General features: G+C 33.3%; 1 protein-coding gene across 1 annotated transcript; it reads right to left on the bottom strand.

Moving 5' to 3' along the window:
• Positions 1 to 2,675: 2,675 nt before the first annotated feature.
• Positions 2,676 to 17,502, bottom strand: LOC107018537. The gene is made up of 14 exons (XM_015219042.2): positions 17,260 to 17,502; positions 16,380 to 16,453; positions 16,184 to 16,261; positions 11,765 to 11,840; positions 11,399 to 11,463; positions 8,797 to 8,898; positions 5,555 to 5,644; positions 5,397 to 5,471; positions 5,163 to 5,195; positions 4,989 to 5,069; positions 4,853 to 4,915; positions 3,958 to 4,026; positions 3,652 to 3,690; positions 2,676 to 3,565 (listed from the first exon to the last, which is right to left on the bottom strand). The coding sequence occupies exons 1-14, from the start codon at positions 17,300 to 17,302 to the stop codon at positions 3,374 to 3,376; spliced, it is 1,080 nt and encodes a 359-aa protein (XP_015074528.1). The 5' UTR covers positions 17,303 to 17,502; the 3' UTR covers positions 2,676 to 3,373.
• Positions 17,503 to 22,813: the final 5,311 nt, after the last annotated feature.

Below are 22,813 nucleotides of genomic sequence, written 5' to 3'. Positions count from 1 at the left end.
AATAGCATAAACCATAACCTACCTCCACCGAAGAATTGTGATCAAGCAATCTACTTTCCCAATGCTTTGCTTTCCTCTTCGTTTCTCCTCTCTCTCGTTCGTTCGTTCGTTCTTCCCTTTCTCTCTCTGTTCTTTTTATTTTTCTTATTCAAAACCCTTCTTCTTTTACCCTAATTAGAATATAATTAAATATAAAAGATGATGCCCATTATTTATTTCAAGGTTAGCTCTTTTAACCCCCAAGTAGTTAAATTATTAACATTAACCCACTAAATTTATAATTATAGCAGGAATAGTCCAAAACGCCCCTTAAAAACTTTTAATAGAAATCCGACCCAGCCTGGGTTACGCAACCTGTGACGGTCCGTCATGGCTGTGACGGTCCGTCCCGCAGGTTCGTCGCAAAGTTCAGAGAGTTAATTTCTGTGGAAGATGTGTGACGGTCCGTCGTGCCCACGACGGTCCGTCCTGCCCACGACGGTCCGTCCTGCCATTCTGTTACGAAGTTCAGAGAGTCGATTTCAGTACCCAAATTTCAGAATTCTAAGTGTTTTGGAACGAGACCCCCACGACGGTCCATCGTGCCCATGACAGTCCGTCGTGGGATCCGTCGACTCAGCCAGTTTTTCCAGAAATAAAATCTGCTGCTCAAAACGACTAAACATGTTGTTACAGTTTTAATGTTTTTTGTATTCATAGATTTGGAAGTGTATATTGAATTTTGATGTTGTTATAGTCAGTATGTATTTTTGTATTTCATAGTTTTAATGTATTTTTGTATCCATAGATTTGAAATTGTATATTTTATTTCATATAATTAATGTATTTTGTATTCTGTTTATACAAAAGTTACAAAAGAAATTCAAATCATAATAGTCTTTATTTTTTACAATAAATCAGTATATTTGAATTTGAAAAAATAAAAGCAATGTCAACAAACTCAGAAAAAATAATTAATTGCATTGATCAAAATACATAAAAATTCAAAACGCAAATACATATGATTAATAATTATACAAGCAAAATCGCATCAAATTACCATCAAATAAAAAAAATAAGAATTAATTAACTAAAACATATCTGGCTTTCGATTTTTCTATCCTGTTTATTTTTCAAAAAGCTTTTATCTAGATTATTTTCCAAAACATAAACCTCGCAAGAATTTTTTTGTAATTGATGAACATCATGAATAATTGACAGATTTATCGTTCAATTTTTGTATAAATTATAATGATGTTGAGAGTTTTAAGCATCTGTTACTTTTTATAAATTTTCTCTCCCTAAATAGCTCCTGTTTGTTATATAAATTTTGTATTCTTTTTAATTAAACAAAATAATTAAAATATAATTAACATACATAATAAGATAAAATTTTAACATTATCACTAAATATTAAAAATATTAACATTATACCATATTAAATACTAAAATATTGACAATTTAAAAAATTTCCTATTTAATTTCGCTGTATTATAAACGAGAGCCTGATTCCCAATACTTTATACGTGACGGGCCTGCTTCACAGTTTCCCAAAAAATTTCTCCTTTTAGCTTGTAAAATCTAAAAAATAACATTCTAATATCAAAACAAGTGTAGAAACATATGTAGGATGTACCCAAATTCCAATGCACACCATAGTGCTTGAAACTATTCCTTTCATCTACTTTTAATTTTCATTATTTCTATTATCCATTTATTTTTAATTATCATTGTTTCTATTTTTAGAGTTAAACTATAAAAATTGACTAACATTTTAAGATGTATTTTTTCATCATATTGATATACAAAAAATTTGCAATTTATAGTACTTTTTATATAGTTTTTAAATATTTAATTTTTTTTGTTTAAAATATCAAATTAATATAAAATCTAATTTAACTTTGTAAATTAGTCAAAATGACTTTCAAAAAGTGCAACATGACAAATAAAAGTGGACGGAGAGAGTACTTATGTAATTAGATAGAAGGCTCATAAAAGTAATATTATCAAAATATATGAATTGAAGGGGTTGATTTTGAAGGTCTGTTTTTTTTGTGGAGGCTATGAAAATATAAAATTCTTATTGATAAAGTATTATCTAGGATTGGCATCTCTACTGTTTCTCACGAGATCATTTGTAGCCAAAACATGGAGTTCCTTTTGTACAGTGATCAAATATTGGTTAAGCCCATACAAGCTCAAGCCAATATTGAAAGCAGATTCTACTCTTTATTTTATGGCAGCTCTGAAAAAGAAGAAACATAGTAACACATGGACGTACGTACAGTGTTACTTCAAAGATCTAACATATACAGTGTATCGTTGGCTTCAAAATATGATTTAACATATACAAGGTATCATTGGCTTCAAAACATATTTACCATTGAAATCGGCATGGAATTCTGCTTATTAAACCACCTAGTTCCAGTAGTGATGGAAACTGATCATCCAATGGCCATGAATAAGATTCTTGATGGAATATTACTACGGTGGTGAATAAGATAAACATATCAAGGAGGGAGGGAGGCATTATGCGTGTGTTAACAGAAGATACCTTAAAATTTTCTTCATTTCAGATGCCAAACATTGATAATACATGAATTAAGACTATCACAATCAGTCCTACAGCCCTATAGTTGATTGATTTCAGCTCATATTCAACAAGAAGACAGGATGGCATTGTAGTTGCTTTTCCGTTTTCTACTTTCGTTGGTTTTATTGAATTGCTGCTAAACATATGTTTTAGTACGTATGCTATATATCTTGCAGCAATTAGAAATGGAAATAAGTTTCTTACAGATTCAGAGCTACAGACTCATGCACAAATAGCAACTGATGTTAACAATTATACCAAATTATCAATCAACAAGGTTTCACCCTGCATGAGCGTTTGACACCATAGGATTTCAAAAACGCTCACCAATGGTGGATCCAGACCGTCATCTCCACCGCAGCATATTTGAGTATCATTCCTGGACTATGCATTCGGCCAGAATCATCATTGAAACAGAGAACTGCTCAAGGTCTAAGTACTATAGCGGCCCAGAAGCAACAAATCAAACCCAAGTAAAGACCTAGGTACGACGAGCTGCAGACAAAATGAATATGCAGAAAACAGCAAATCATTTTTTTTTATGAAGTCAAGGAGATAAATTGACATGAAGATCCCTTCATCCAATTTCCTGTTTTTCCTTTCTTCAGCTTATCTAAACAATTTCTAGCCTGAACTTACACATGTATACTAAGTACCTCGGTAAATATTGGCTCTACAAAATTCAGCAGCCATCAAAAAATGGCAAAATACTCCCTGAGCAAAGATACATGCTCAGCAGCAACACTACTTTTAATATATACCATAGAGAAGTTCAATTATTTTAATGATTGGTGAACCACCTCACTTAAAACTCTGCATAGCACTGCGGCTTCTTGTGAGAAAAGAAGCACCAACGCCTGCAAATTTACGCCCATACACGCTACCAAAACCAGAGTTCTCATTGCTCCTCTGTTCCGAGGTGAAAACAGCATTGGAAACCTGAGGACTGCTTTCATTTGACACTTCGACTACATCTGATATACCTCCAAGCTCCTAAAGAGACAAAAACAAAAGAGGAACTAATTTCAGAACTGCATAGCCATGGTTAAAAGTTTAAAACTTGAAAGAATTATTACTACCTTAAGGCCTGAGGCAGATACAGCACCATGCAAAGGACGCTGCAAAGAGTTTAAAGGAGGATTAGTTCTTCTAATTAGAAGTCGAAGATGATAAAAAGCTTTATCAGAAACACCTTCAACTAATCTTTTCTGTTGAACACCAAAATTGGAAACTATAAGTACTTACACTCTGGGAAGGCCCCAGTGTCATAGTGTATCCAGTCGAAGCTAAGTTAGAATTTTTCTAATAAAAACACTGCTTCTATAAAGCTAATAAACTCTTAAATGGGGCAGTAAATCACTGCCAAGACTAACCAACTAACTAACCTTCGGAGATACACTAGAAGCAGATGGAGATGATGATTCGACTGATAAACTTGGAGGCAAAGACCCAGCCTGCAGAAGAAAATCAAGAAAGCAAAATGCAGGTTATTACTAGACGGTGCATAGTTATCACAAGATTGGCATGAAAAAGAACTGAAAACCCAATATAAAAAGCAAAGTAATCAATCTACAATGTAAAATTTGCCAGGTCTATGAATCTGTTTATACAAAGGCAGCATAGTCAGCCCATCCACATGACTGAAGATATGCTTTGAAAGTCATAATTAATGTGGTCTTGCAATATAAGTAGATCATTTAACTTTTTTACGACGGTGCATAGTTATCACAAGATTGGCATGAAAAAGAACTGAAAACCCAATATAAAAAGCAAAGTAATCAATCTACAATGTAAAATTTGCCAGGTCTATGAATCTGTTTATACAAAGGCAGCATAGTCAGCCCATCCACATGACTGAAGATATGCTTTGAAAGTCATAATTAATGTGGTCTTGCAATATAAGTAGATCATTTAACTTTTTTACGACGGTGCATAGTTATCACAAGATTGGCATGAAAAAGAACTGAAAACCCAATATAAAAAGCAAAGTAATCAATCTACAATGTAAAATTTGCCAGGTCTATGAATCTGTTTATACAAAGGCAGCATAGTCAGCCCATCCACATGACTGAAGATATACTTTGAAAGTCATAATTAATGTGGTCTTGCAATATAAGTAGATCATTTAACTTTTTTAACTCCCCAGGAGAGGAATACCATAAAAAGACAGACAAACAAGAGAAGGAAGAAGAACTAGGTCTGCAACACGATAAGCCCTTCTAAATATAAATATAAACAAGAAACTATTGACCCAGCAATGTAAAAATAGTTTCAGTCTACCCGTGCTGAGGAAGCTACTGATGGTAATTCAAGAGCAGGTCTAGATGAGCTAGATGGAGGTGCCTACACATTGAAAACACAATAGTTAGAAGAAAACATAAGGAAAAAAGATATCAAACATTAAGACAAGTCATACCTCAATCTGCTCCTTGGGTCTCCTAGTTTCAATGCTCCTCATAAAAGAAAGCAACTTTCCCACACCATAGTTTGTTTCATTCTACACAACAGATCATAATACCACCATTACTATAACATGGACATAATTTAAGCTAAATCAAAATTATGAAATTAGCAAAGACAATTCAAGTACCTGTCTCCCTTCAATTCTACTAATTTTTGTCTCCTGTTCATATAAGAAAAGGCAGTTTTCAGTTCCACATGACAATCAAATTTTGCTAACGAAAATTAGAGCTGTAAAAACCCTAATGTAACCGAATGAAGTGGAAAACCCGCAATATGAAGCAAAAACCTACTGTGTAAGAAGAAAAGCTTAATTGGCACATAAAGTGAAAACAAAACGCTGATAGATAGAAGATCTTCTCACCAATGATTGGACAACAAGATGAACTGACTGGACATCCTCACCAAATGTTCTCACTTTTCCTCGAATTTCAGAAACCTATACATTTAATGATGCCGCATCAATTACAAGAATCTAAAAGCTTCAACCTAACTAAATGTACAAGCCATTATTGGTCTCACCTCGTCTCTCGTTGCAGCAGTATTATCCACACAATCATCAATTTTAGTATCCACGCGATCAATTCGTGAAGCTAAATGGCGCTTTGTGGCCTGGCAACATAAAGGAACAAAATAATTTTTAAAGACACTAAAACATAGAAGAAAAGGTAAAGTATCTAATGGAGAACATAAATATTACACCAGGCAAGCAAGCAATGGCCATAGTCTTAACAGACATCTCTCCAGTATGCTTAGGAGTCGTTCCGTACAGAGATTAATAACGCAAGGATTAGTAAAGCATGGATAGTAGTGCAAGGATTAGTAATGCAGGGTTTATTTTTTACCAAATGTTTGGTTCATTGTTTTCCACCACATCTTGTGTTTTGGGTTAATTAGAAAGCTTATTTCCAATTATACCCTTGAATTATTATGGGATTTTCTATTACATATAATTGGGTCAAGGTAGATAATTGCTAGACAATATTATTTTTCTTATGGCCTTCTAACTGAAGAACAATTTTGTTCACATGTTTGCTATTTTCTCTCTTGAATGACTTAAGGGTATATAATTGTCATCTTAATAAATTGAACACGCACAAAACATCAATTGTCAATTTAAAAAGTACACCATCTACTAAATATTACCAAAAATAGTACTAAATGATGTCATACATAATATGGACTATTTCTCGTAATACTCCTTACCAAACGACCCCTTACTAACTACCCTCATCACCAGGGGATAGACAACACAAGTACATTGGACCTATTGCATAATTACGAAAGTGAGCAAATCTTGGGCATCTTTTATGTGATAGCCTCATGCAGAATGACCTGAACCATGCAGTTCATTTTTCTTTCTTTTTTCTTTTTTCTTTTTTTTCACGAGTCACGGTAGATAACTCTGGATCATGAGCCAGCTGCAGAAATTCTACAATGGTAGTTCCATATGTCAATGAGCACACATACACAATAGGTGTCTAGATATTAGAAGTAAAATCATGCCAATAATCACCAATTCGAGAGCACTACACCTTTTTATGAAAACCAACATAATAAGGAGTAATTGTAGGAATGCTACCCAAGGGTTAATCCTAGTGGTCAATGAATGGGTTTTGAACCATGAAGTTTGAAGTTCAAATCTCAGGTGACACAAAACACTATGTCTTCTTCCCATTTATCCAAAGCATTGATAAACAGAGTTATTGGCACATGTGCTGACGAGAGGCACCAGGTAACCCACGGAATTGGTTGAGGTACACACTGAGTGCCACTAACTGGCCCACACACCACAATTATCAAAAGAAAAAGAGTCTATAGTATGAATGTCAAATTCCTAGGATGATGAGTATTCTGTTGTGAAAAGGCAGTTTCACAAGTGTCATTTTAGGACCCGCAGTTGGGAGGTAACCATCCTAGCTTGATGACTATTTTCATCAACAAGAGATATGTAACACACAAACAGAGAAGTGCAACCTCAATTGTGAAGTTCGAGATGAGTGGACACAGAGCTGCCACAAAGAACGGTCTGAATTCACCACTGCCAATACAAACTAAGGTAATAACCCTTGGAAACTTCCAATGGCATTAGACTTGCACCAAGCACACAATATCCACTTCACAACTATGGCACATGGCAATTACACAATGTAACTATTGTCCAACTCACTCTGAGTTTCACATGTTTGAATATACTAGTTTCTGGGTACGCACTTTGCACGTGTCCTTTATATCAATGAAAACAACTTAAAAAATTACATAAATGTTATTAAATAATGTGTTTGAATTATAGAATACTAAAAAATGGGTAAATTCCCATAAAATGGTGAACATTGAACTCATCTAGCTAAGCTCAATAAGAAGAAATTCTACCTAACAGAAGTACATAGATGCCTTACTGTGATTTCTGAGGACTTCTATGGGATTATATTAAGAAAATTGTTGTTACTTTTTGTGACCTTACACTGAAAACAAAGTAATAACAATAATTCATCACGATTCTTCGAAAAATTGTCAAATAACACAATAAAATTTTGAATCTTTAGGTCTATTAGAATAAGAAATGAATGAAGTTGGCTCTATAGCTCCTAAAAAATTGATAAGCGACAATGTGAAGTTAAAAATGACCAACCTGAAAACAAACAAGTAACATAAAAATACATTTTTCATGATTCTTCAAATATTTGTCAACTAACACAAAAGTACAAATAATAATATGAAAATAATTTTACTTCACGATCTAAATATATTATAATCCTAAGCATCGGGAACTATGAAGTATTAACACTGTAACCCTTATAATAGATCAAGTGGTTATGAGATTTTATTAGAAAGATTCTAACATAGTCTATCCTTTTTCATAATGATAAAAAGAAAAGGTTAAAAATTAGTACAGTGTCATAATTAATTTGGACTACATCTCTATTCAACCTTTGTAATTATATCTGGTCTTTAAGCCCCTTGTATAAGCTTGTGTAGAAATTAATTTTACCATGTTACTTTCAGCTCCCAAGGTTTTAGCTACCCACATATTTCCTCTTCCCTCTTTGTCCGTGTATTCTCTAGTGTTAAGAAGCTTACAAGTTACAACTCCCTTAACACAGCTACTTGAATTGAACTGGCATTATAGATGAATCCATTCAGATTAACTACCGGTAAATTCACTGTCATGTATTTACAACACCTAAAATGTAGAATAACATGTGCATTAAATGAAGTACTTTTGACCCCACCGAGCTAAATTTCGCTTCAAATAAATGTATATGATGATAAAAGAACAAACTTATAGTAATATTACATAGTCCAAGTAAGAAAATGGTTTGTGTAAAGTAAAATCTTAGTCGTTTTGAAAACCCTAAATACAGACATTCTACATAATATAAGGAAAGAATAAATAACCAAAATTTTACTCCTTCAACCTAAATTATGTGATTTAATTTCATTTTTAGTTTGTCCCAAAAGAATGATATTTTTCAATATTTAGAAATAATTAAACATTAAGCATTCTATTTTACCTTAATAGATGATTTTAAGTCACAAATATTCTTTCTTAAATTTTGTGCACAATCAAAGTGCAATCACAAAAAATGGGACAGAGGGAGCATTTGATTTCAAAATCATAAATATTATAAAAACAATTAAATTTACAAGTGTACAATGTGAAATCTACCTTTATGAATAAAAAAGTCCAAAATTTTGTGTAGGGACTTTGTCCTTTTAGAATAGTATAGATAAAAACAGTAAATCAGGAAATAAGAACTTACAGAAATAGATGTGTATACACTCTCAAGCTGTTTGGACACACTACCACATGCATCAGATAAGCTCCGCCTGGTCGCAAACATAAATTCAGGAAGCTTCCAACCCTACAAGCATGCAAGTCAATTCTAAGGTGCAGTCGTTGACAAAAAACTCAGTTAGAAAACATCCAAGCCTGTGGCATCCGAACTAGCAGGCAAATAATTTTAAATATTAACCTCCACCTCGTTTACCAATATAAATGTAAATAGATTGCACCGAAGGATGTGGTATAGTGGTCATGAAGTGGGTTAAGGACTGTGAGGTCTCAGGTTCAAATCCCAATAGAGACAAACCACTAGGTGATTTCTTCTCATTAAATGATGATCTTGGTAGACAAGGGTTACTTAGTACCTATTGCTGGTGGGAAATGGCAGGTCTCGTGGAATTAATTGAGGTACGCGAAAGCTTGCTCGGACACCATGGTTATAAAGACAATTTTTTTTGCAACTGGTAGCATTGTATTCCTCAGCATCAAGGGCTATGCTGGCCACCTCCAAAAGTGTTAGTTACATAGAAAAACCAACAAAAAAACAGGACTACTTACAAAGCTCATATGAAATCCGCTAGTTGAATTTCTTCTTCCATGTTCATTTCTTTACACCAAAAACCTAAAGTGGTAATTACTTTCCACTTAATCTTCTCTATAGTGCATTCTTTCCCTACAAAAATTCTCTGATTTCTCTCCTTCCAAATGCTCCACCAGATACAAGCAGGTACAGTTCTCCACCACCTCCTCTGGCTTTTACTACCTCCCCTTCAGACCCAGCAACTTAGTAGGTCTGCTGTATGTTCTGGCATAATCCAAGTTAGACTCATTACATTGGTAAATAGAGCCAATACTTGTGTTGTTACTTTGCAGTGGAGAAACAGATGATTGTTGGTTTCTAGGGCCTCCTTACGAAGATAACATCTTGAGGCAATAATTTTTCCCCTCTTTTGAGGTTTATCATGTGTCAGGCAAGCTCTCCTAGTTACCAACCACGTGAAACACTTCACCTTAGTAGGGGCTACACTCTTCCATATAGCACTCCATGGCCCTGATTTCTTCCCCGCAATTGTGGCTAGATCCCTTTTATACATTGTGTTCACAAAGAATTGACCATTAGATGATGCCTCCATAACAATTTATCTGTTACTAGATTTGTGCTAGGAAAATCTCCAATCAAAGCTAGCATATCCGTTACCCACTCTATTTCCCAAACATTAAGAAATCTCCTAAAGAGCGAATTCCATCCTTGTAGGGACCAAACCTCTTGTATTTTGCAGTCAGGATTCAGGCAAATGTTAAATAACCCAGGGGATAAATTTTCCAAGGACCCTTTACCAGTCCAGTCTTCCTTCCAGAACAGAGCCTTATTTCCTCTACCAACCTTTATCCTTACATTGTCTCTGAAAGTCAGGCATAGGTTTCTTATAGTCCTCCATACTCCCACTCCATATGTTTCCTTCACTTCCTCTGAACACCATTGATCTTCCTGACCATACTTGCGTTGAATAAGTTCCTTCCATAGAGCTTGATCTTCCAAATCGTATCTCCACAACCATTTGGTGAGTAAGCTGTTGTTGTGTACCTTTAGGTTTCTTACTCCCAAACCCCCATATCTATTGCACTGTTGAATCGTCATCCATTTAACTAAGTTGTAGCTCTTTTCAATCTTGTTACCTTGCCAAAGCAAGTTTCTCCTCAATGAGTCTATAGCTTTTACTACCTTGCCAAGAATCAAAAAAAGTGACATCACATATGTTAGCAAAGAGTCTAAAACAGAATTAATCAAAGTGACTCTTCCCCCCAAGGATAGATATTGAGATTCCCAAAGTGCCAGTCTCTCTAATTTTTCTAGTACATCATCCCAGATGCTAACTGCTTTATGCTTAGCACCCAATGGCATACCTAGATAAACGGTAGGCAACCTCTCTATCTTGCACTTCAATATATTAGCCAAAGCTTGAATCTGTTGGACCTCTTTAATTGGAAATATGCTACTTTTCCTCCAATTCATCTTAAGTCCAGATGCCTCAAAAATTACCAGAATAATTCTGATGTGACGGAGTTGTTCCTGCTCTGCTTCACAAAAAATTATTGTGTCATCCGCATACGGTAAATGAGTCATATCCATCACCTCATTAATCCTGTTTTTGATTCTGAAACCCCTAATCTAGTTGTTTAGAGAAGCTCTCCTCATCAAACTGTCCAACCCTTCCATGGCAATGATAAACAGGAAAGGGGAAAAATTAATATATATATATATATATATATATATATATATAGAGAGAGAGAGAGAGAGAGAGAGGGGGCTGCACATTTGACTAAAATTATATACCTAACACGGGCTATGGCAATTGCCTTTTGATTCAACAGTTTGTTTGAAGGGCATAGTTAAGGAACAATAAACTCTTAGGAGCAAGGAAACAATTTGTACTCAATCACTCAATTCCTTAAGATAAGGACGGTATGGTCGATCGTCAAATGGAGGGTAGTTACATGAATTAGAAGACATAATTTGTGCATCCAACATTATCATGACATACAGTTCCATCTTAGCAGAAAGAAATAAAATATGTTACCTTCCACCAAATATAGCCATACCCCATCACCACAACAACAATGATTATAGTATATCTGCTAGAACCTGAATACAATTTTAAAAAACCAAGTTAAATGCATAAAATACAATCACAAATATCATTGGTCACTGCAAGAAGTAATGCTATAAATGAAGCAGAATAGAAGAGTATTACAGGTAAGGAGATTTTAATTTGCAAGGCACGTGGTACACTGACAATGAGACCACGATTTGTCTTGGCAAATTAAGAAAATGACAATAGATGTCCTAAGACACTCCTGTCATAAAGGTCCTGTTGTTTCCATCAGAAGACAGAAGAACCTTTAATTGCTTCCATATACAACTAACGATATGTAGTAACAAAAACCTGATCCACTTGATGTCACAATTGTAACAGATCTATTTGAAGCCAAGAGTTGCAGCTCCTGCCGTAAGCTATTAACCTGTAAAGAAAATCACTCTTTAAAAAAAGTTTTTGTTTCTAGAGCAGCAGGTATGCTGATATTTGAAATCAATTACACCACTCATTTCTGTTAAGGAACAAGCATCGACACTTGCAGAAAAGGAGTGATAATGTAAAGCAACTATGCAAAGCACAAATAATTATTTGTAACACTCATCGGTGTTCTTTTTCTTTTGAGGTGCACAAGCATTATATTTAGAGAAGGGAATCAACAAAAATTTGTTTTAGTGAACGTAAGGTATGTGATCTCCAACACCCAATAATGTTAAATTCTATAAACTGCCAACCCCAAAGTCCCAAACCCCCAATACCTGCATATTCAAGCTTGACTTCGAGTAGCATATAAAGTCAAGCTCCAAGGACAATCAAGCTTCACATCGATCTTGTGAGTTGAGCATGACTCGTGTCAACAAACTGAACGAGCTTAAAAATGAGTTCAAACTTGAAAATCAATCCATGGGGGGCATATTTTCAGGTCTACTGGGAAATTCTAAGACTTTATAGCTTAAGCAAATTTTAGAACTGAATACAGTACAACAAAATGTTTTCCAAGTGTTGCAGAAAATTGGATAATGACCCTCAAATATATCTTTTTTTATTGAGGTAAACTTTCATTACATGACGATCAAAAACTTGCCCGTATACAAGGAGAATACCAAAAATTAGAAAACCTAATGGAAGTATTTTATTTTTCTAGGAATGACACAATGTTCTTTACAAACAAGGATCTCACAGATGCACCAAAAGGAAACAATGGATAAGAGGTTATTCCTCAAGTGTACAAAATCCCTCTCTACTCTATTAGAAGCTCTATTATTCGCCTCTTTGTAAGGTCCACATGACTGCGTCTTCATCGCGGTGACTCGGTCATCTTAAAGTTCAGCTAAACAATGTTTATTTCACAGTGGTGGGCATCAACTACTCAATTCCAAACCATAAACAAGATGCTATCCGACAATGCAAAAGGAGGTGATTTACGTCGTCCCCTGACTCTTTACACATGACGCACCAATTGACACAAGTAATCTTTCTTTTCCTCAAGTTTTTCGCCATCGAAATTACCCCTCTTGTAGTTAGCCAAGTGAAAGAAATGTTTCTCAGTACCCTAGGGATCCACACTGTGATATGTGGAAAAAATGACTCTTCCCTAATCAGAAGCTTCACATAACAGGACTTAACTGAAAAACTAAGTTATGTGGACTCTTCACTTTCAATGTCACACCCACGTCGGATTCTCCAAAAAATACATTACTTTTGGAGAATCTGACACACACCCACTACTGACAATTTTCGAAGAATCCGAGCAACATAACCGAAAAGATGTTGTTTTCCCATAGGCATCTCCATACATCTTGCTTATCCTGTCAAGTTGTTTGTTTTTGGAGCAACTTGACCAAATACTCTCAACCTCTCAAATTTGGAAGTTATTCCTATAACTTGAAAAACAATGCACTCCCCCCCCCCCCCCCCCCNAGCTGTTGGAGTAGCATCTCCTTTTGACATGAAATATTGTCCATGTTCGGAAAGGTTAATCTCAAGATGTTTCCGCGTCATTTATGTCCCTGAAAACTCACTCTAATTCCCAACACCAAATCACATCAATTATACAGCCTAAAAGAACTTATTTAATAGCATATATTTATATTTTTCATACTTCAATCAAAAAAAGGTAAGATAAGGGTGGCCATGGAAGTTGATATGGAAAACTAAAATCCCCTACAAGGTGTCTTGTTTTACTTGGCTACTTGCTAAGCAGGCAGTTTTGACCCAGGGATATCTCATGAAAAGAAATATTCAATAGAGTCCTAGGTGCCTTCTATGTGGTGAGAAGAAGTAGAGATTGTCAACCATCTCTTCCTTTACTATAGAATAACCAACATTTTGTGGAATGTTTTATCAATCAAAAGGACATGAAATGGGTTATGCATAGGAAAATTACGCAGACCCTGAAGTTATGGAGCAGTTATACAAGCATTTCCGAAAATAAAGAAAGATGGAAAATCATTCCGACTTGCAACTGGTGGTCCATGTGGAAAGAAAGAAATCTCAGATGCTTCCAGAACAAGAGCAATTCCATCCAGAAGATTAAGATGAACTGCTTAGTTTTGTTCCTTTTTTGGTGTAAACAGGAGTAGTACATGGTAGATCTAGAATCAATCAAAGATGTTTTAGGTTCCTTGTAAATTTTGCTATAGGATTAAAGATCTTCCTGGTGCTCTCCAGAACTGTAATTAGGAATCTGTAACTTATTGTGGCAGGTTCTGGTTTTTGTTTTGGAATAGAATACAAGTTGTTACTGTCTCAAAAAAAAGGTAAGATGAATAATTCATGAACATAAACATGTCTTACGCAAGCTCAATTTCTGAATGTGGGATCAAACATGATCTTAAGTTCATGTGATGCAAGTAAATGTCTAGGCCAACGTCAAGCTTACTGAGCCTAGAGATCCTTATTCACAAAACAACTCAAGTTAGCCAAACTCCTCTTTAATAAAATACTCCTTCAGGTTATCAGCCCACATAGGTGATGAATCGAGAGAAAGATGATGTATGTATGTAAGCATTCAAAATATATATAAAATAAAAATGAGCCGAGACAATAAATTTTAAGAGCAATGTTTGAAGTAAAGAATTTTTTCATCAACTTCCTTCACAACATGATAGCCCTAAAGATGAAAAGATTTCAAAATCTCATAATATACAATCAATTCATTCAACATGTTGTTTTGCATAGGACAATTCTTTACGTCGAAATCAAGTACTACATCTTAACCTAGTTCATCCTGAAATCTTGGTTCAACTCTTCGCTATGGGGTAAAAGATGCCTCTGATTAGCTCAATAAATTATCCACCTCCCCCATTTCTCCTTAACCCTTACACTCTTGTCCAGGAGAAAAGCAAAACTAGAACAGGGGGCATTGACCAAGTAAGCCATATGCCTCAACAAATGAGGCATGGACCTTTTTAACTTTGAAAACTGAAAACCATCTAGTAGAAAATCCCTGCAAAGAAACTACTATTGCTGACAGATATAAGTTAACAATTTAATCAAATAACTGCATTAGGAGAAGGCATGAAGTGGTATTTTTGTTATAAGAGAGTTGTTATAAGAGAGACATCGGAATTGAGAAAATTTTAGCTCAAAATACTAAATAAAATAGCTCTTGGTTCAAAATAATAGTTTCCACGATAATTATCATTATCTTCAATAACCATAATACCCTAGGAAAACAACAATAACAACATCATTCTCAGTGAAATCCCACAAGTGGGGTCTGGGGAAGGCAGAATGTACGCAAACCTAACTACTACCTCGTGGAGGTAGAGAGGCTGTTTTTGAAAGACCCTTGGCTCAGATGTAGCAATTCCAAATATAAAGAAGAAAATATAGTGAGTCACAAGGCAACGGTGCAAAGTCTACAAGAAGGAAGCAACAACTACAACAAAATAGTGCAATAATTAAAACACAATACACAAAATACTAGAATAAAGTCTTGAAAACAATAATGAATATTGATGGATATCAACCACCCTAAGCAAAACAACACTACGCTACCTACTAAGCTACTACACAAATCCTCCAAACTTTCCAATCTAAGGTCCTTGGTAAGGAAAAAAAATCAAGAAAAAGATGGCCCAAGACTTGAACATATCATGTCTTCTCATCCGGAAAGCAATGATAAAAATATCTTGGTTAAGATTAAATTGGGAAGACAACTTCTTTCCTCATAGCCTACATCTGTATTGACAAAATAACCTCCACAATCACCTAGCTAGATTGCAGGCTTCTATTGTCAAAGGTTACTTGCCACATTTTATTTGGCAGTTTAACGAGATACTCCACATGGTGATTCATTCCTTCTCATTACACCATTCATTGGGTCTTTCCCAATGTGTACAACCTACTTTCCATCCTTCAGTTAGTTATCAAAATTTACTCCCAGATCTCATCCAAAGTTTAGTTCCACATAATAACCAGCAAAAGAAAATGCTAAAGTTTTCTATGCTGATCAAAGACGTCCTATTCTCCTCTCTCAAACTCTCATATGTGTCATACACCTACTAAGAAAATATTGTGTATGGCACACCTCAGATACGAAAATCAATCTTCTATAATCCATGCCTTCTTCCTAATCCATCAAGAAACTTCCCTACTGAATTTCCAATTGTCAGAGATGACATGTAAACATTAAGCTTTACAAGAAATTTTAATCTTCTAACTACAGCATAATCATAAAATGAACAAACTAAGAATAAATACAAATTCCAAAGATGAGTAAAACCATATGCACCAAACATGAACAAGCAAGAGAAATTGCAAAACCTGCTGCAGCAATGAATCATTGCGTGGCTTTGGAGTTGAACTGGTTGATTTATCTTGTCGAATTTGCCTCAAGGCAATCTACAATCAGAAGACACAATGTATTAGATTTAGCTCATTTTGAATTGACATGGTAGAGAAACTGAAAGGCAACACAACCAAAACTCTCAAAACACTAAACTGTGAATGACAACCAGACCTTAAATGCGCCGGAGAAAAAATCGGAGACATCTGGCAATCGTCCTTCCTTAGCAAGTACTGACCCAACAATGCCTGCACAAATTATGAGATTCGTTATTCAACACAACCAATACCGTTGTTATTACTTTATTAACTTTATTTCATAAAGTGTCAATTTTAGTTCCTAAAATGAATATTATGCAGAACAAAATAAAGTTGCAACTCTTAAAATTCCTTCAGTAGTTCTTTCTCTCAATGTGAACTTCAAAAGTTGTATAAAAATCACTATCATCTCCTCCAGCTATTCTCCTTGTCTTATTTTCACATCATACCTTGTTTTCCAAAACCTTATAGTAGAAAATCTTTGCTTAGGCATGAAAGACACAGAAAAAGTAATAAAGGGTTATTGCTCCCTGGCTAGGAAAAGGCTATATATATTATGACGTATTTGTTATATTAACATCTCAAATACGACAAAGCAACTCTACTCAAAAAAGGCTGTAGATGTTCAATTTAAAGCTGAGATTCCTGGGTCACAAACTTTTCGAAAAATTGATGAACTTCTGTTTGCAAATAGGTATTCACGTTTGGTAGTTGGTAAAAGCTATGGTATTAGTAATACAGGATTAGTTATGAGGAAACTATGTACATTATTTTAAGTCGGAACATGTATTAGTTATTCATCAATAACACATTTATTAGTTATGCGAGTTCCTAAATTGCAAAACAAACAATGTATTAGGTTAACAAAAGAACATATTTATCCAGAGGGTCCTAATGATCGACCCCTTAGGATTTTGTAAAGCAGTAAACTGAAGTTGTGATAGCAAGATAATACATGTTATTCAGCAGCAAGAGTGTAAAGTATCAACTGAACTGGAGAAAGAGAGAGTACGAACCAGCACCAACGAGGATAGTGAGCTTGCCGAGAGGTAGAGCCATGGAATTTCTCAGAATCGATCATGAACCATTGATTTCTATATTACAATTGACAACTTGTAGAACAAGGCAGAGTCCTTGATCGAGAGATCAACCCTACTTTTGTGAAGCTTAATTTTAGGGGAAAAATATTGTCTAACTTAATTTAATTCATAAATATGAAGAGATTTTTGGATTTACGAAAAGGGCCTGGGTGTTGGTTTTGGTACCAGTTATTATGCTGTGAAGGGGCTCATCAGTCTACAAATTTTTGGGCCTGGCATCGGGCCGGTCACGGCACGCACAAATAACCACTTTTATAGTTATAGTTGGGCCGCTATTGTGGAAAAATTATTAGAATATTACTTTTACATAATATTTTTTTGAATTTTTTATCATTCATTAAAAGAATTTGCCTTACACAAAATAGTTTTTTCATCGTGTTCCTAGAAAATAATTGTAATTTTAAGTATTTTTCTATTATTTAATATTATGACTATCAAATCTTTATTTATTTGAAATAGGTAAGAACTCCTAATATAGTTTTGATTTATATAAGAACGCTATTTAAATTTTTAAGATATATTTGTAAGTGGTAAGGATTCCTGATATTTAGTACTTTAAAATTGACTAAAATTTATTTTATTTTATTTGAACTGAGTTAAAAGTTGAAACATTTATGATTTTGGATTGAATTACAATCGGTGATAGATATATTTTACCATAAGAAGATTTTATTTTTGTAAAATATATTAACATGTTATTAATTATGGGAGACCGATGATGAACTTTGTTGTTTGTTCAAACGAGGAATGTATTAAGTTTGTAAATTTTTACTTGATTTTAATCTTAAATACATATTCTTCCTGTTTTTAATTATTTGTCTACTTTTTAATTGGCACATTTAATAAGAAAATAATTATTAATATAGTGAGTTTATCATTTTACCCTTATTAATTATGAAGTGGATGGATCAAAATTTAAGATTTTAAAAAAGTTCTATCTTTTTCAAAAGAAATAATTTAGGATATAGTAATAAATAAAAAATTATTATTTCTTGATTTGTCAAAATGAACAAATAATTAGAATTGAAGAACTATACATGTTTAAAAAGAATTATTATTTTAAATATCATAGCCTCCTAGGAGTGTGTGACATATTGTTATCAGACTTGTAAAAAAAAGTGATAGTTAGGTTTCAAGATAAATGGGCGGTGACGTAAGTCTTAAGTATTGGGTCTATGTGATAATTATGTGATTAATGATTAATGATTATAGAGTTGTCCTCAAGTTTATAAACTGATAGTTGGTCCATTGAATTAAATGAAGGGTAAAAGGGTAAATTGACTAAAACCTAAATTAACCAATTTTGGTAGGAATTAAAATTGGGGGGAAGCCACCAACAAGCTGTACCAAAAGGGAAAATAAAATATTTTTCACCCACCTCTCGTCGTATTCTTCTTCTTCCTCTTCTTCTTCTCCTTCTTTTTCGTTCTTGCTTGCTTGCTTGTTTCTCTTCCCGTTCTCTTTATCTTTTTCTTCTTCTTTTCGTACATTATTGGTCTTGGCTGCTAGTCCTTCAGCTTTCTTCTTTTCTTCTTCTTGAATCAGATTTAACTAATTTAATCAGTGGACCAGATTTCGTTTTGTATCAATTGAAATTACTTCATAAATGATTAGAGTCACGCATCATTGTTTTGATATGTAAAATTAATAGTTCTATGAAATCATTCATCACCATCTGAGTACCTGCAATTTTTTCAATAATTTGCATTCGCGTTTTCAATAGATTGCCATATGTTGCAACAATTGACTATTGGACAAAATTATAGGTATACGTAGCATCAGAAAGGTTATTTCAATAGCACCAGAATAGACATGTGTTGCAACATATAACTTATAGAAGCTGCAACATATAAGCTAGACATGTAGCAACATATGACTTACATGTAGCAACTGACATGATATTTATATAACACCCTTGTAAATTATTGTTTCAAGTGTTATAGCATATTTTTATTGCTTAATTATGGTTCAGAGTACTAAAATTTTGTCCAACTTGACATTTTTTCATTCCTAAATTGCTCAATTTATCAATTAAGTCATTCTTGAACTGACATATGTGGCAACATATGCACGTTCGGTTGGAAAAATTGCAACAGAATTGTCATTTGTGGCAACATATGGATATCATAAAATGATCTTTTGGGTGTTAATTCAATTAAATTGTCACCTAATTCAACATGTAACACTAATATATAGTCCTACAACATGTCTAAGTACAAAATTATGGTCTAATACAACAACCTTCATCAATTCAATCAATTATTTTAACAAAGACTATCATACCACTAGGTCATCATACAATGACCAAGTAACTACATATGATAGTTATATAACACCATTGTAAATCGTTGTTTCAAGTTTTATAACATATTTTTATTGCATAATTATGGTCCAAAGTACTAAAATTTGGTCAAATTCGACATTCTCCCATTCAAAATTGCTCAATTTATCGATTAAGTTATCATTGAAATGACATATGTAACAACATTATGCACGTTCTGTTGGAAAAATTGCAACAGAAATGTCATATGTGGCAACATATGTATATCATAAAATGATCTTTGAGGGGTTAACTCAATTAAATTGTCACCTAATTCAACATGTAACACTAATATATAGTCCTACAACATGTCTAAGTACAAATTATAGTCTAATATAACAACTTTCTTTAATTCTATCAATTATTTTTACAAAGATTATCATATATACTAGTTCATCATACAGTGACCAAGTAACTTCATATTGTAGTTATATAACACCCATGTAAATCGTTATTTCAAGTGTTATAACATATTTTTATTGCTTAATTATCGTCCAAAGTACTAAAATCTGGTCCAATTTGATATTTTTCCATTCCTAAATAGCTCAATTCATCGATCAAGTCAAACTTGAAGTGACATATGTGACAACATATGCACGTTCTGTTGGAAAAATTGCAACAGACATGTCATATGTGGCAACATATACATCCTAAAATATATATTTTTTAATCAAATATTATTTCAAAAGGAATAACAACCCAACCATCCTACAAACAAATAAGTGATAAAACCACTAAAAAAGTCCTGATTTAATAACAGTAACTATTTCAAAATCCTAATTAAATTTTATCTTAGAAGATATCAAAGATAAACTAGAAATGATGAGGGCAACGACGCTTTATTGTAGAAAAAAATCGCAACATATTTACCATTGATGTTGTAGAAAACATAGCAACAATTTGAACTGTAAAGAAATAATAGAATGATAGAAAGGAAAGAAGAGAAAAGAAAATAAAAATTAGTAAAAATAATTTAAATTTGAAATATGAAACGAAACGACCTTTTATAGATGAGAGGAGAGAAAAAAATGAAGGGATGATTGCCTTAGACATTTTTATTTTACTTTTTTAATTTTTTTTGACAATTCATAGAGTGACATCTGTTGCTACATATATCCTTTCTGTTGGGGTACATGCAGATAATTTCTATAGTTTTTTTTTATAACAAAGGTTATATATGTTGTCACAGACACTACATTGGTAACAAAGAAATGTTGTCACATATCTCCTTTCTATGACATATGTTAACACATATTTTCTTTATGTCACATATCTTACCACATATTATCTTTCTGTGACATATAGTTGCCACATATATCCTTTCTATTGGGGCACATGTAGATAATTTTGTGGTGTTTTTGTATATATTGCACTTTTCCATCATAATTGACATTTGCCATAATAATAATAATAATAATAATAATAATAATAATAATAATGATGATGATGATAATAATAATAATAATAATAATAATAATAATAATAATAATAATAATAATAATAATCGTAATCATTAATATTAATATTATCAGCAAAAATAAACAATTGGTGACATATTTACAACACATATATCTTCTTTCGGTGATATAAGTTGCCACATATATCATTTCTGTTGGGCTACATGCATATAATTCTGTGGTGTTTTTACAACATAGGCTATATATGTTGCCACATACACCACATTTCTTCTTTTCCATCATAATTTACATTTGTTTCAACAAAATTTTTTTATTAATATTATCAGTTAAAATAAACACTTCACCAATTATTTTATAGAACTTATCAACAAAAAAGCTAATTCACAATGTTATACATAACCATCAATCTAATCAATGGTGAATATTGTTGCTTCACATCACAATTGACAACTTCGACTTTTTTCTCTTTCTCTTTCACTTTCTCCTTCTCCATTTCCTTCTCCTTCTCCGTCTTCTTCTTATTCTCCTTGCCTTTTGGTTTTGAGTGTGATACAGAGCAGTAGTCATTGTTTTTTTCTTTCACTAATTATAGATAGTGATTGAGAAATATATTTTTTTTCAACCTCCTACATTTCAAATATATGTTGGACAACTGAACAAGACTATATTTCTTAAATCATATGAACCAAATGGTCAGAAAAAGAACAACAAAAGCAACAAAAAATGGATTTTCACTGAATGTTAACATCACATATACATTTTCTCAAAATTAGGGCTTTTTGGGTTTGTTAATTTTCTTTCTAAGACAATAAATAATAGGTACCATTACACTATTATTCATTTTTCACATCTATAAAACAATTTATTCTTCATTAACCCAAGAAAAAAAGCTTAGTATTGTTCCAAAATTGTAAAATCTCTCAAAAAATGACTTATTCATTTTAAGTCGAACACAATCTTTAGTTCAGAAAGAGGAGAGATTCACGAGCGGAGATGAGGAGAAAGATAAGATAATGGGGGAGAATATTTGTTTTGATAGTCGGATTTTCAGATTTTCTAAGGAGGAAGAAGAAGAGAAGAGAGAACACTGGGAGAAGAAGAAGAGAAAATCCTATTTTCATTTCCTTTTCTTTTTTAAATGGGTTGGATAGAATTATAAAAGTTGAAAAATGAAGTACTTTTTTGTATTTTATAAAAGATTAGAAAGTTTTAAAAATATTAATTTGGTCCCAAATTTACTTAATTACATTTTAAAGAAGATTTGACCAGCCTTGGTCAATCTGTCACCAAAAACCAAACCAAGACTTATTTGACACATTTCATTTAATTCTTTCTACTGGCATTGGTTTGTGGAGACGACGCTTTGGATTGTTTGGTACGAAGGATGTTTGGTTGTTTTAAAAATGTTCAAAAAATATTTTTAAATCAATTCATTTTTCTTACATTTAAGAATTTGATTTTTCTTCTAAAATTAAGGATAACAAATTTTCAGTATTTTACTTCATCGTTTAAGTTTTTTTCTTATTCTATCCATACTCCATACCCGACTTTCTCCATTCAATTTTTTTTAAAAAAGTTTAAATTTCAAATATTTTTTTATTTATACCATCAAACCACCCCCTACCCCCTAGTCAAATCTCAGGGTCAGATTTTGAAACGGTTATCGGGGTCTTGTCCTAGTTTGGGTGTTAGGCTCGGGTCCTAGATTAATTATCAGGGTTGGTTTTTGAAT

The sequence above is a fragment of the Solanum pennellii genome, chromosome 5 (genome assembly GCF_001406875.1).
Source record: "Solanum pennellii chromosome 5, SPENNV200".
In the NCBI taxonomy this organism is placed as follows: Eukaryota; Viridiplantae; Streptophyta; class Magnoliopsida; order Solanales; family Solanaceae; genus Solanum; species Solanum pennellii.
The sequence above is the reverse complement of the archived record's forward strand: the minus strand, read 5'-3'. Positions and strand labels throughout refer to the sequence as shown.

Bases quoted from the DNA above. Each gene is read 5' to 3' on its own strand.
- LOC107018537 (XM_015219042.2), bottom strand. From the start codon at position 17,302: ATGGCTCTACCTCTCGGCAAGCTCACTATCCTCGTTGGTGCTG. The intron at 16,454-17,259 runs GTTCGTACTCTC...TAATTTGTGCAG, and splicing joins CACTATCCTCGTTGGTGCTG to GCATTGTTGGGTCAGTACTT. The intron at 11,841-16,183 runs GTTTTGCAATTT...TTTTCTTTACAG, and splicing joins ATGATTCATTGCTGCAGCAG to GTTAATAGCTTACGGCAGGA.